This window comes from Aythya marila (assembly GCF_965140915.1).
Source record: "Aythya marila genome assembly, contig: HAP1_HAP1_SCAFFOLD_169, whole genome shotgun sequence".
NCBI classification, from domain to species: domain Eukaryota; kingdom Metazoa; phylum Chordata; class Aves; order Anseriformes; family Anatidae; genus Aythya; species Aythya marila.
The window spans coordinates 203,859-217,067 of NW_028137768.1; the positions used below are offsets into that span (position 1 = coordinate 203,859).

Genomic DNA, 13,209 nt, shown 5'->3' on the forward strand with positions numbered 1-13,209 from the left:
AGAAGAGTGCTGAGAACACCCCGATGTTTTAATTGTTGCAGAGCAGTGCTTATACCAAGCCAAGGACACCTCAGACTTTTGCTCTGTCCTGCCAACAGGCAGGCTGGGGGTGCAGTAAGAGCTGGGAGGGGACAGACCCAGGACAGGTGACCCGAACTAGCCAAAGGGGTATTCCATACCATCTGACGTCATGCTAAACAATATATAGGGGTGGCTAGCCGGGGGAGGGGGCCGGACTGCTCGGGGTTAAGCTGGGCATCGGTCAGCGGGTGGTGAGCAATTGCATTGTGCATCACTTGTTTGTACATATTATTATTAGTAGTAGTATTATCATCATTGTATTATTATTATTATTATTATTATTATTTTCCTGTCTTATTAAACTGTCTTTATCTCAACTCACAGGCTTCACTTTCCATTTCTCTCCCCTGTCCCAGAGAGGGAGGGGGGAGGGTGAGCGAACGTCTGCGTGGTGTTTAGCTGCCAGCCGGGTTAAACCACGACAACTTCCCATGGTTCTCCTGCTTCGTCCTCCCCTTACTCTTTGATCAATCAGACCACTCTCACTGACCCAGTTGCTGCTTTGAGCTTCATTGAGTTCAAGCTTGACCATCAATTAGCAGTCTGCTTAATTGTTTCTGTAGCAAGCTCCTCATCATTTATCATTGAATTAAGATCATACGGAATAATAGTAATCTTAAAACCTAGAATTTCCTATCAGTCAGTAGAAAATACTAAATGTACAGTCATGCTTTTGGGAAGGTAAACCTGACTGAAGACAAGATGAAGAACTTGTTTTGCTGTTTGGGAAATTGCTGCGTGTTTATTCCTGCCTGTTTTATAATACGGAAAAACCCTTCTGTGTGCAGCCAGGTCTCTAAGGAAAGGAGGTGGGAGCTGGTGCAAAGGGGCTCTAACATCCAGCTGCAGACTTCAGTGCAGAAGTGTGGAGTAAGGAAAAAGTGATGCAAGCACCAGGTGGCCAATGAGAGAAGTGTCAGGGTTGGGGTGGTGAGGAGCAAGGTTGACCATGCACTGTCAGGCCTCAAGACTCTGCTTTTCCTCCCTATGGACGTCTCCATAGGAGAAGCCTTGGATTAATATCAATTGAAGAAAGATGCTCAAAACTGAAATGCAACAAAAATCATCCTTTAAAATGAGAAAAGACTTGTATTAGGTGCTTTTTGAAATCTTTCTCCTTAACTACACTATGAAAGCTCTCCAATTAGTTGTCCTAATCTTGAAGACTTGAATAAAACTATGGAAGACTTGGTTCTTTAGTTGTTTCTGCATTTTAATGAGTTCCATGGTGGATTTTGGTGCTTAGTCTATGAACCTGAGGTAATGAGAGGAGAATGATGCAATTGCTTGAGCAAGTAAAGTCAGAAGGAAAAGTTGAAGTGACTTGGAGTATTAATGGGCCCCACTGGGGGCCGTTACCAGGAGATTCTCCTCAGGGACTTGTTAGGGCAGATAATTGGAGGCCATGATTACAGATAGGCAAAGCACTGTGCTGAGAAAAGTCTGGGTTTGTTGTGCTGCAGTAAAAGGGCCAGGTCCTGACTCCAGCCACTAGAAGGGAATGTCCTGCACTCCCATGTCTGGCTCTGGGCTCTTGTTTGGGGTCTGTGGGATATGGTGGGCAGTGTGATGCCTCAAGAAGAACAATGGTATGACACCTCCCTGCCTCTGCACAGGGTCTCAAGAAAGCAATGAGCCCCCTTGCAATGACTGTATCTCATCTCCTCAGAAGCTCTATCCAAGGGGACAAAAAAGTCAGGGCTGCTGGGGCCTTCTCTTCTTGACAGCACCCACCTCCTTGTCACCTCCAGACTTCCCTGTGCTGCCACACACTTTGTCCTATTTCCCTGAAGGCTTCAGACCCATCTCTGTTCACCACCTTGCTCTCATCCTGGCATTTCTCTGGTTTCACCAATGTCTCATCAACCCTCACCAGCTGTTCCTTCAAACACAAAGCCATGGGCTGATCAAAGATACTCTTTGGGTGACCTCTAGCACCACAGCACAACCCTCTGAGGGACATTTCTTCCTCTTCATGGCCAGTGCTAACCTTCCAAGGTGCATTTTCTGGCAGGTTTTTCTCTCCTGCTCTTTCCTACTACCAAAGAAAGCTCCAACAGGGTGGAAACCACTCCTAAAGTAGGCATCCCAACCCATTGGCCTTCTTGTGGCCTGTCAACTAACCAGACAGCAGTCACGTCACCAGCATCTTCTAAGCTATGGTCCAGCTGCTGACCTTACAGCTTTTTCTGTAGACACAACCAAGACTTGTGCCTGCTGCTGTCCAGTCATGGACTCAAGTAGAAGGGACAGGACAACCCATATGCGGGTCTTCTTTCTGTCTGGATCCTTCTGGGTATGTGGGCAGAGGGGATCCCACAGTCAGCATGCCAAACAGGTGCCTTCTGCTGGCCTACCAGGACCACTGGCAGATGTCAGCTGAAAAGTACAGATCCCAGGTAGAAGTGTGACCTGTCAGCTGCTTCAGACAGAAGTGACCTCACAGTCCCTTTCCGTGACATGCTCCTGCTGCTGCCCTATCAACTGCAGAGACAGAAGTGACCTCACAGTCACTTCCACAGTCACATTCCTCCAGCTGGATTCCCACAGCAACATCCCTTTATTTGTTCATCCCTTAATCCTTACTCAGAGGCTCTCTACTTTGCCATCACCAACTTGAAGTTCAACACAGTGCTAGTGTGGAACATGCTTTGTGTTAAGGGAAGGAATCAGGGTGAACAAGAGAGGAAAGGTAATGGAAAGGGGTTATGGACTAATTTTGGCTTCAAGGGATATTGTGGTCAAAATTAGAGCAGTGGATTCCTGTCAGCGTGTAGAGTGGCATTTAGATTTAGGTAACAGATTAAAAAAGGGTAAGGGCCTCACATGACTGCTTTAAGTCAGCTTTATGGTGGGAACAACATTACCTGAATATTCTTACCTCTCCAAAATCATTACCTTCTGCTATCCAAGCTCTTCTTTCCTTCCCCAAATCTCACATCTCTCCTGGCCAGGCTCCTCCTGCCTTCCCCATATCAGTCATCTTCTTAGGGGCAGCTTTCTGATGGCTTTCATGAACTTGAGAGTATCTGTCTCACCTCTGTTGGCTACTCTGTTCCTGAGAAAGAAGCAGCTCCTAAGGCAGCATGAAGAAGGACACAAAGGCTGTCGGAGCACCCCGTGCAATGTGCCCAGCAGCTCTGCAACACCACAAAAGTGCGCTTCCTGCCTACATGTTTTGGTTCTAGAATGGCTCCTATGGACCCAGGGTAACTTTTTCCCTGCCCTCATGAAGGCTTTGTGATCCCCCAGACATCTTGGAGGCAGTGGCCCCCTCTGTGTCAAAAACTGAAAGCAGCCCTGAAGGATGAATTAGGCAAAAGCTGAAACTTCTGACATGACAAAACCTCTTCAAGACCTCTTCCTCTATGGGGCCTGCCAGGGACTTAGGAAGAGAGGATCTCACAAACTATGTGCAGAGCAGGTGCATCTGCTGGCCTATCATGGAGCCCACCAGAGGTGAGCCTAAAGGCACAGATCCCAGCCAGGAGTCAAGGGATGACCTGTCAGCTTCTTCAGAAAGAAGTCAACTCACAGGCTGTTTAACAGCCATTTGCTTCCTGCTGGACTTTCTAGACTTACTGAAGTTTCTGAGGCACCACTGCCCTCGTAATACCATACTTACAAAACGCTCCCTTCCTGGGCCAGAATCTGCCCAGGTTGAAGTGAGCTGGTTGTGATCCTTTCAGCCCATGGCACTGCTGCAGGACTCCCAGCCTCTCTGATGCACAGCAGCTAGTTCCACCAGATCATCCCCCTTCCACCAGATCAGGGGGATGAGTACCCAGAGAACAACTGGTCTTGCTGCTAAAGACTGAGGCAAAGAAGGCATTAAGCACCTCAGTCTTTTCCTCATCTCTTGTCACTAAGTTTCCCCCCACATCCGGTAAAGGATGGAGATTCTCCTTAGTCCTCCTTTTTGTGTTTCTGTATTTATAAAAACATTTTCTGTTATCTTTAACAGCAGTAGCCAGGGTGAGCTCCAGATGAGCTTTGGCCTTTCTCATTTTGTCCCTGCACAGCCTCATGACATCCTGATAGCCCTCCTGAGAGGCCTGCCCTCTTTTCAAATGTCCTAAACCCTCTTTTTCTTCCCAAACTCTAGCAGCAACTCTCTGTTCAGCCAAGCCAGTCTTCCTCCACATTGGCTCGTCTTTGGGCACATAAGGACAGACTGCTCCTGAGCCTTTAAGATTTCCTTCTTCAAGAGTGCCCAGCTTTCCTGGACTCCTCTGCCCTTCAGAACTGCCTCCCAAGAGACTCTGCCAACCAGTGTCCTGAAGAGCTCAAGGTCTGCCCTCTGGGAGTCTAAGACTGGTTTTACGATCCCTCTCCTGACTTCACCAAGAATGGAGAACTCTAACATTTCGCGGTCACTCTGCCCAAGCCAGCTCCCAAGCACAACATTTCCCACCAGTCCTTCTCTGTTTGTGAAGAGAAGGTCTAGCAGGGCACCTCCCCTGGTAGGCTCACTAACCAGCTGCATCAGGAAGCTTTCTTCCACTCTCTCCAGAAACCTCCTGGACTGCTTCCTCTGAGATGTATTGCATTTCCAGGATATATCTGTGAAGTTGAAGTCCCCCATGAGAACAAGTGCTGATGATTTTGCAACTTTTGCCAGCTGCCTGTAGAATTCCTCATCTGTCTCCTCATCGTGGTTTGGAAGTCTATAAGATATCCCCACCAGGATGCCTGCCTTGTTGGCCTTCCTGCTGACCCTATCCCACAGGGACTCAACATTATCATTCTCAGCCTTGAGTTTCACAACATCAAAACACTTTCTAATATAGAGAGGCATGCCACCTGTGCTGCCTGTCCCTTCTGAAGACCCTATAGCCAGACATTGCAGTACTCTAGTCATGGGAGTGCTCCCACCAAGTTTCAGTGATGGCAACCAAGTCATAGCTTGCCTTTTGTTTCTTTGCTATTGAACAATGGCTAGAGCTGTATTATAATGGACATGCATCAATAAAATCTCTGCTAACGGCCCAGAGGAATTTGGCACTTGAAACATCACTCAAATGTCACCCTGGCACCTCCAATGTCACCCGGTGTCTGCATCTGAACAGCTCCCTTCTGCTCTCTATCGCCATTCAATATGCTGGGAGCTGAGTCAGGTAGCTGACATGCAGCTGCCTGGTTTATGCCCACCTGAACCAGGTCAAGAGGAATCCCAACTCGTGTGGGTTGTGTGATGCACGAGAGAGGAAGCTGAGCCCCCTTGTAGCCTCTGGACAGCAAATAAAGAAGTAGATGCCTTGTTTTACTCAGCTGAAACACTTCTCTCAGCAGGGGGAAGGCAGGTCCCTCCCTATCCTTGCATGGCTGTTCTGCCTAAAACCAGGACATAAAAAAGTGATTCTTGGACCTCATAGTTTTTCTGTATGAGGAATAAAAGTGCTGGAAAAGTTTCTTTCCGAAGTAGCAGGAGGGAACATCAGTGATTACTTCAGTCTGTTTCAAAGTTGATTCCCCTGGAGGCCCAGGGACTTGTCAAGAGCTCCCTGTGCTGCTGAGCTGGGCCGGGCTCCTGGGCCCAAGGGCAGCTCCTGGCAAGCAGGCAGTGCTGCAGAGAGACAGCTCTGCCCAGGAGCAGCTCCTCTGCACAGCGCAGCAGGGCTGGGGGCACTGCCTGCAGGGGACAAGGGCAGCTGAGAGAAGGGAGGGAGATGTTAAAGGCAGTGTGGAGGCGGGATGCTGAGAGCTCAGTGCGGGAGAAATCTTCACAGCCCTGAACAGGGTAAGTCTGTGGCTGCAGGGCAGCACAGCTTTTGTTCCTGGTGCCATCTCCAGATTTGCTGGCAAATCCCTCAACCTATGGGAGCTTTCAGGAGGACTCTCAGTGTTTGGATAAGAGGAGAACGACAAGCTCCGGAACAGTGATTATCTGCCATAAATTACTGAAGGACAGGACATGATGTTTCTTTCTCACAGGGCTGGCTGCAGCCCGGGTGCAGTCAGGGGTGTCCAGGGCTGTGGTGCGGAGCAGGGTCCCTGCTGTGTCCCAGGGGCTGTGTGTTGGGGCAGGGCCTCTGCTGCCTGCCAGGCTCAGCACTCAGCCTGCCTGGGGAGCTGCCCAGGGTGCTGCAGGGAGAAGCTGTGGGTGGAAGGAGCACCCCCTCCCCTGGCAGGGCAAGGCAGGGTCCTGCTGTTGCCCAGAGGCTGCTTCCTGGGGTAGGCAGCTCTCAGCTCTACAGCACCCCCAGGGCATCTCTGGATGCGGTCTCTACACCCTTAGGAAATAAAACTGAGTGCTAGAGGCAAGAGAACATCTTCCTCAAAGGGAAGTAGTAGTCTGTCTTGCTGAGGAGCTTTTGATGAAACATAATCTATAGCTATAGGTATTGCACAGAGAAATTTCTCTAACTTGTTCTGTGTCTTTTCCACCATTGACAGCCATCCATGCTCTGAGGCAGGAAATGTCCAACAGCAGCTTCCCCACTGAGTTCCTCCTCTTGGCATTTGCAGACACGCGTGAGCTGCAGCTCCTGCACTTTGGGCTCTTCCTGGGCATCTACCTGGCTGCCCTCCTGGGCAACGGCCTCATCCTCACTGCCGTAGCCTGCGACCACCGCCTCCACACCCCCATGTACTTCTTCCTCCTCAACCTCGCCCTCATCGACCTGGGCACTATTACCACCACTGTTCCCAAAGCCATGGCCAACTCCCTCTGGGATACCACAGCCATTTCCTACACAGGTTGTGCTGCTCAGGTTTTTTTTTTTTTCTTTTTTCTTTCAGCAGAGTTTTATCTTCTCACCATCATGGCCTATGACCGCTACATCGCCATCTGCAAACCTCTGCACTACGGGACAGTAATGGCCAGCAGAACTTGTGCCAACATTGCAGCAGCTGCCTGGGGCATTACTTTTGTCTATGCTGTGCTGCACACTGCCAATACCTTTTCCTTCCCCCTCTGCCAAGGCAATGCCCTGGACCAGTTCTTCTGTGAAATACCCCAGATCCTCAGGCTTTCCTGCTCAGATGCCTACCTCAGAGAATTTGGGCTTATTGTGGTTAGTGCTGTTTTAGCATCTGGGTGTTTTGTTTTCCTTGTGCTGTCCTATGTGCAGATCTTCAGGGTCGTGCTGAGGATCCCCACCCATCAAGGACAGCACAAAGCCTTTTCCACATGCCTACCTCACCTGGCCGTAGTCTCCCTGTTCATCAGCAGTGGCACATTTGCCTACCTGAAACCTCCCTCTATGTCCTCCTCATCCCTGAATCTTTTGCTGGCAGTTCTGTACTCGGTGGTGCCTCCAGCAGTGAACCCCCTCATCTACAGCATGAGGAACCAGGAGCTGAAGGATGCAGTGTGGAAAGTGATGTCTGGAGTTTTTCAGAAGCAATAAATGGCCTGTTTTCTTCTGCATATCACTCTTAATGTAACTCAGTATATTCCCAAATATTTGTTTTCTCTATGTGTGCTTTGCTGTTTGTTGTTGTTGTTGTTGTTTTTTACCTTGATTATGATTGTGTCTACAAAGGCACAAAGACATAACATTTTTCCTCCCTGTCATTTCAGTATCTACCTGCCTTGGGTGACTCCAAGACTTGGTGGAAACAATGAGCCAGGCTCTCTGTATATTTAAATAAAAGAAAGGACTCTGCAGTGACTTTCTTGCCTGAGATCCTTCCTCAGACACCTGTGGGGGAACTGCAGGGGCACTTGGCTGTGTGCAGAGGTGGAGGAGATAAGAGTCCTGGCACAGCAGCATTACCAGGGAGCCTGAGGGCTTGGTTTGTCCTGAGCTGCTCTCTTTCACCTCTCACATTCTCCTTCAGAGCCCTTCTCTTGCTGTGAGTTCTGATTGCTCTTGTTGCTTGCTCACTGAGCAACTGTGGGGAAGTCTTTTGTCCACAGGCCAGGGTCTCTAACACAGCTGGCTCTGTACCAGCACCTCCAGCATGAAAGGGGATCTGGCACTGAGGGCAGTGCCTGAAGGCTCAGATCTTCTCCCACATCTCATCTTTATTGCAAAGATGATATTGCAAAGAAACCGACTTAAAGGAGGCTCCTTGCTTTGCTTGTTTCTCTGTGGGCTCAGGGCGACGAGATCAGCTGATCACCAAGGATCAGCTTTTAGGCAGGAAGGGCTGATTTCAGAATTGCCAGCTGGTGTCTGGCACCCATAGAGATGGTGACTTCACTTGCCTATATCCACAGCATGCAATAGGTGTGAAGGTGGGCAGGTGTCTTTCTGGAGAGAAGTGGAAGTCACCAGGAGAGCCCAGGGGATTGGTAGGGGCAGTGTGTGCCAGGGAGTCAACAGGGCATGGAGCCCACAGAGCATGAGCATGTCCAAGGTGGAGCCACCCAGAGGTAAGATGCTAAACCTGGGCTGGAACAGGCAAAGGAGAGCTCTGCAACTGCAGGGAACACAGCAAGCATAGAGAAAGCAGTCTGCTGAATTAGTTGTTAAACCTCTAGTGAAATTTCAAAGACTAGATTGAATGAATCACCCTAAAATGTCTCTGCCATTGGAAATGAGTGGGACTCAATGAGCTTTGTGTGTCTCTTCTACAAGGGGAAGGCGAGGAGGTGAGGTAATTTGCAGATGTCAGCAGCAGGGACAGTGCCACTGCCCTCCACTTTTCCACTTGCTGCTTTGGGGGCATTCCAGCCTGGGCTGCTCTGCTGGGCTTGGCTGGGGAGAGGACAGGGAGGTGTGTAGAGCTGGGGAGGGTCTGGGTTGTGCTGGTCTCCTGGCAAAGACAAGGAGGAGCAGCAGAGCAGGGGCTGGGCTGGGCCCTTGTTCTCTGGACACCCTGGCAGATGCTGCCCCAGGGCAATGGTCCCAGAGCAGCCCCTCACAAAGACCATTCCCAGCACTGGGCTCTTGACCCAGCTCACACAGATGGTTAGGAAGGACATGGAAGGACACCAAATGACTATATCAGGAATCCACGTTTGCCTTGTCCATATGAGACAGCCCATAGTATTGGTGCAGTGAGATGAACCTGAGTGAACACAAGTGCCAGAAACTCTCCTAGGAGGAATAACCCCATGCACCAGTAGAGGTTGGGCGGTGACCTGTTATAAAGCAGCTCTGCAGAGAAGGACAAGGCAGTCCTGGTAGACAGCATGTTAGCCATGAGTCAGCAATGTTCCCTTGCACCAGCAATGTTCCCTTGGCCAAGAAGGCCAACGGTATCCTGGGGTGCATTTCAAAGAGTGTTGCCAGCAGGTCAAGAGAGGTGATCCTCCCCCTCTACTCAGCCCTGGTGAGGCCTCAACTGGAGCATTGTGTCCAGTTCTGGGCCTCCCAGTACATGGAACATGGAACTGTCCCAGTACAGGGACATGGAACTACTGAAGAGAGTCCAGAGGAGGGCTACAAAGACGATGAGGAGACTGCAGTATCTCTTATACAAGGATAGGCTGAGACAGCGGGGCTTGTTTAGCTTGGAGAAGAGAAGTCAGAGAGGGGATGTCCCTTAGAGGGGGATGAGAGAGATATGTTCTAGGGGAGTTTTCTATATTTTTTTAGCTAAAGATCCCATGTTAGGGAAAAGGCAAAAAGGAAGGCAATATTTTTAGGAGGCATACCCTGACAAAATGCTAATACTTACATTACCAGTCTCTGAAGTTCTCATGGAATCTATCTTATACAACGTCTGGCACCTCAGAGGTGCTGTACTTGAGAAGAAGTTAAGAGAAATCCCAACTTTTTGTATTGAAAGTTCTGGGCCCCAGTTGAGCCTTAAGACAACAAACTCAGGATGAGATGTCTCAACTGAGTCCTTGTGATCTCTTGCCTCAGCTTGGGAAAATGGGATTCCTGCCAGTCACAGTCTGGGTGTTCTGCCTAAAAGTGGAAGAGGACAAGGTGATTCTTTGATGCAACTCCTCCTGATAGGAGAAATGACACTGCTGAAAGTAAGTATCACTCCTCGTCTGACGGAGGGATCATAGGGGATTGCGTCAGCCTGTTTCAAAGTTGGTTCCCTGAAGGCCCAGTGACAGACATCTCAAGGGACACAAGAGAGGGCAGGGACAGTGAGACCTTGGGATGGAGCTCTGCAGCTGAGCTGGGCTGGGCTCCTGGGTCCAAGGGGAGCTCCTGGCAAGCAGGCAGCACTGCAGGGAGACAGCTCTGCCCAGGAGCAGCTCCTCTGCACAGCGCAGTAGGGCTGGGGGCACTGCCTGCAGGGGACAAGGGCAGCTGAGAGAAGGGAAGGAGATGTTAAAGGCAGTGTGGAGGCGGGATGCTGAGAGCTCACTGCGGGAGAAATCTTCGCAGCCCTGAACAGGGTAAGTCTCTGTCTGCAGGGCAAGGCAGATGCAAGTATCCTAGGGGTCTCTTCTACAGTTGTCAGTTCCATGGCTGGTAGTCCCGAGGGATGTGTGGCTCTAAACTACAGTAATATAGGTTTCCTGGCTTATATACTGGCTTCTCCAGTGCAGAGGATGGGGCTGTTTCCTGGATCAATGATTTCCTGCCTAAGCTGTCAGAGGGGCAGGACATGAGGTTTCCTTCTCACAGGGCTGGTGGCAGGCTGTGAAGCCAGGGTGCAGGCAGGGTGCCCAGGGCTGTGGTGCCGAGCAGGGTCCATGCTGTGCCCCAGGGGCTGTGTGCTGGGGCAGGGCCTCTGCTGCCTGCCAGGCTCAGCACTCAGCCTGCAGAGGAGCTGCCCAGGGAGCTGTGGGCTGAAGCTGTGGCTGGTAGGAGCAGGGCAGGGTCCTGCTGGTGTCCAGAGGCTGCTGCCTTGTTCAGACTGCTCACAGATCCACAGCACCCCAGGGGCAACCTTAGGTGAGAACAAAAGGAAAGACCAGCACATGCACTAATGGAAGGGAAGGAAATCTCTGGTGTTTCTCATTTCTTTTACCTGCCCTGAAGGAGAGTCATGGGGCATGATAATGGAGTTGTCAGGCTGTGTCCTTCACTGAGGCTTTCAGAGCATGACACTGAAAGAGAACTGTAGGTTGATGAAGAGCCTCAGAATTTCTTTTCACACCCCTCTCCTTACAGAGAACACCAGCACCACCTTTAGTGTTCCTCATGGGATTGCTGGATGTCCTGCTTGGAACGTGAAAATAGAGGTGCCTCTGGCTATTGGGCACCATAGATTCATCCCCAGCGCCCTTCACCGGATATTGTCGGGCAGTACTGACTTCTGCTAAGCCCTCAGAGGATCTTCCTGGACATTGAGGCACCTCAGAGAGAATAAAACAGAGCTCATAAGGAAGACACAGTATATCTTGTTGAGGAGGAATCTCTGAAACACAGTAGCAGTTTTACTCAGACAAGTCTCACTAATTTGACTATTTTTCCTCCAGGGAAAGGCATCCATACCCAGAGGCAGCAAATGTCCAACAGCAGCTTCCCCACTGAGTTTCTCCTCCTGCCATTCGCAGACACCCCCGAGCTGCAGCTCCTGCACTTCGGGCTCTTCCTGGGCATCTACCTGGCTGCCCTCCTGGGCAACGGCCTCATCCTCACAGCCGTAGCCTGCGACCACCGCCTCCACACCCCCATGTACTTCTTCCTCCTCAACCTCGCCCTCCTCGACCTGTGTTCCATCTCCACCACTGTCCCCAGAGCCATGGCCAACTCCCTGTGGGACATCAGGGCCATTTCCTATGCAGGTTGTGCTGCACAGGACTTTTTCTTTGCTGTCTTTGTCACAGCAGAGTTTTCTCTTCTCATCATCATGGCTTATGATCGCTACATTGCCATCTGCAAACCCCTGCACTACAGGACAATAATGACCAGCAGGACTTGTGTCAACATGGCAGCAGCTGCCTGGGGCTGTACTTTTCTCTATGCTGTGCTGCACACTGCCAATACCTTTTCCCTCCCTCTCTGCCAAGGCAATGCCCTGGACCAGTTCTTCTGTGAAATTTCCCAGATCCTCAAGCTCTCCTGCACAGATGCCTACCTCAGAGAAGTTGGGCTTATTGAGGTTAGTGTCTGTTTATTATTTGGTTGTTTTGTTTTCCTTGTGCTGTCCTATATGCAGATCTTCAGGGCCGTGCTGAGGATCCCCTCACAGCAGGGCCGGCACAAAGCCTTTTCCACATGCCTCCCTCACCTGGCTGTGGTCTCTCTGTTCGTAAGCACTGCCACATTTGCCTACCTGAAACCCCCCTCCGTGTCCTCCTCCTCCCTCAACCTTTTGCTGGCAGTACTGTACTCGGTGGTGCCTCCAGCAGTAAACCCCCTCATCTACAGCATGAGGAACCAGGAGCTGAAGGATGCAGTGTGGAAAGTGATGACTGGAGTTTCTGAGAAGCAAATAACTGCATGTCCATTTCATATCACTCTTAATGTTACTCATTAACGGCCAAGAAAGATCTTGTTGTTTTCTTTTTTTTTTTTTTCTTTTTTTTCTTTTTGTCTTTTTTTTCTTTTTTCTCTTTTCTTTACTTATGTGGTGATATATTTTAAAAAATAAAAAATCCTTTTATTTCCTCTTCCAGTTCGCTACTGAATGTCTCATGTGACTCTGAGACTTGGTATAAAAGAGGTGTATTTAATGGACCATTAAATATTGAATGTGTATTTAAATAAAAAGATGGTTCCTGCAGTGACTTGTCTTGCCTGAGATGCTTCCTCAGAGAAAGGTGGTGGCACTTGGCTGTGTGCAGAGGTTGAGGGGAAAAGAATCCTGGCACAGCATCAACGCCAGGGAGCCCCAGGGCTTGGTCTGTCCAAATCAGCTCTCCATTTCACCTCCCACACTCTCCTATGGAGCTCTTGTGTTGCTGCGAGGACTGATTGCACTTGTTACTTGCTCATCGTGCTGCTGCGGGCAGTCCTGTGTCTACAGGCAGGGACAGGCCAGGGGCTCTTCTCTAACACAGCTGGCTCCATACCAGCATCTCCAGTATAAAAGGGGATCTGCTCAGGGCAGTGCCTGAAAGCCCAGCTCTTCTCCCAAAGATGCTCTCATGGATATTTCAAAGCAACGGACTTGAAAGAGGTTCCTGGCTTTGCTTGTTTCTCTGTGGACTCAGGCAGATAAGATAGGAGTCCCAGGATCATATTTTAGGCAGGGAGGGATGATTCCATTCCTGCCTGTTGGTGCCCAGCACCCATGAGGTTTTGACTTCACCGGCCTGTATCCACAGCATGAAAGGCTGTCTTCCTGGGAGAGTCAGGGAGGACCAGCAGAGCAGGG

At 50.1% G+C, this 13,209-nt stretch overlaps 1 protein-coding gene across 1 annotated transcript; it reads left to right on the top strand.

Annotated features, from left to right (window-relative positions):
• Nucleotides 1–6,500: 6,500 nt before the first annotated feature.
• On the top strand, nucleotides 6,501–12,369 carry LOC309890546 (olfactory receptor 14I1-like; the record flags this gene model as incomplete). Its single annotated transcript, XM_082784974.1, has 2 exons — nucleotides 6,501–6,794; nucleotides 12,049–12,369. The coding sequence occupies 2 exons, from the start codon at nucleotides 6,501–6,503 to the stop codon at nucleotides 12,367–12,369; spliced, it is 615 nt and encodes a 204-aa protein (XP_082641100.1).
• Between the last annotated feature and the right edge of the window lie 840 nt (nucleotides 12,370–13,209).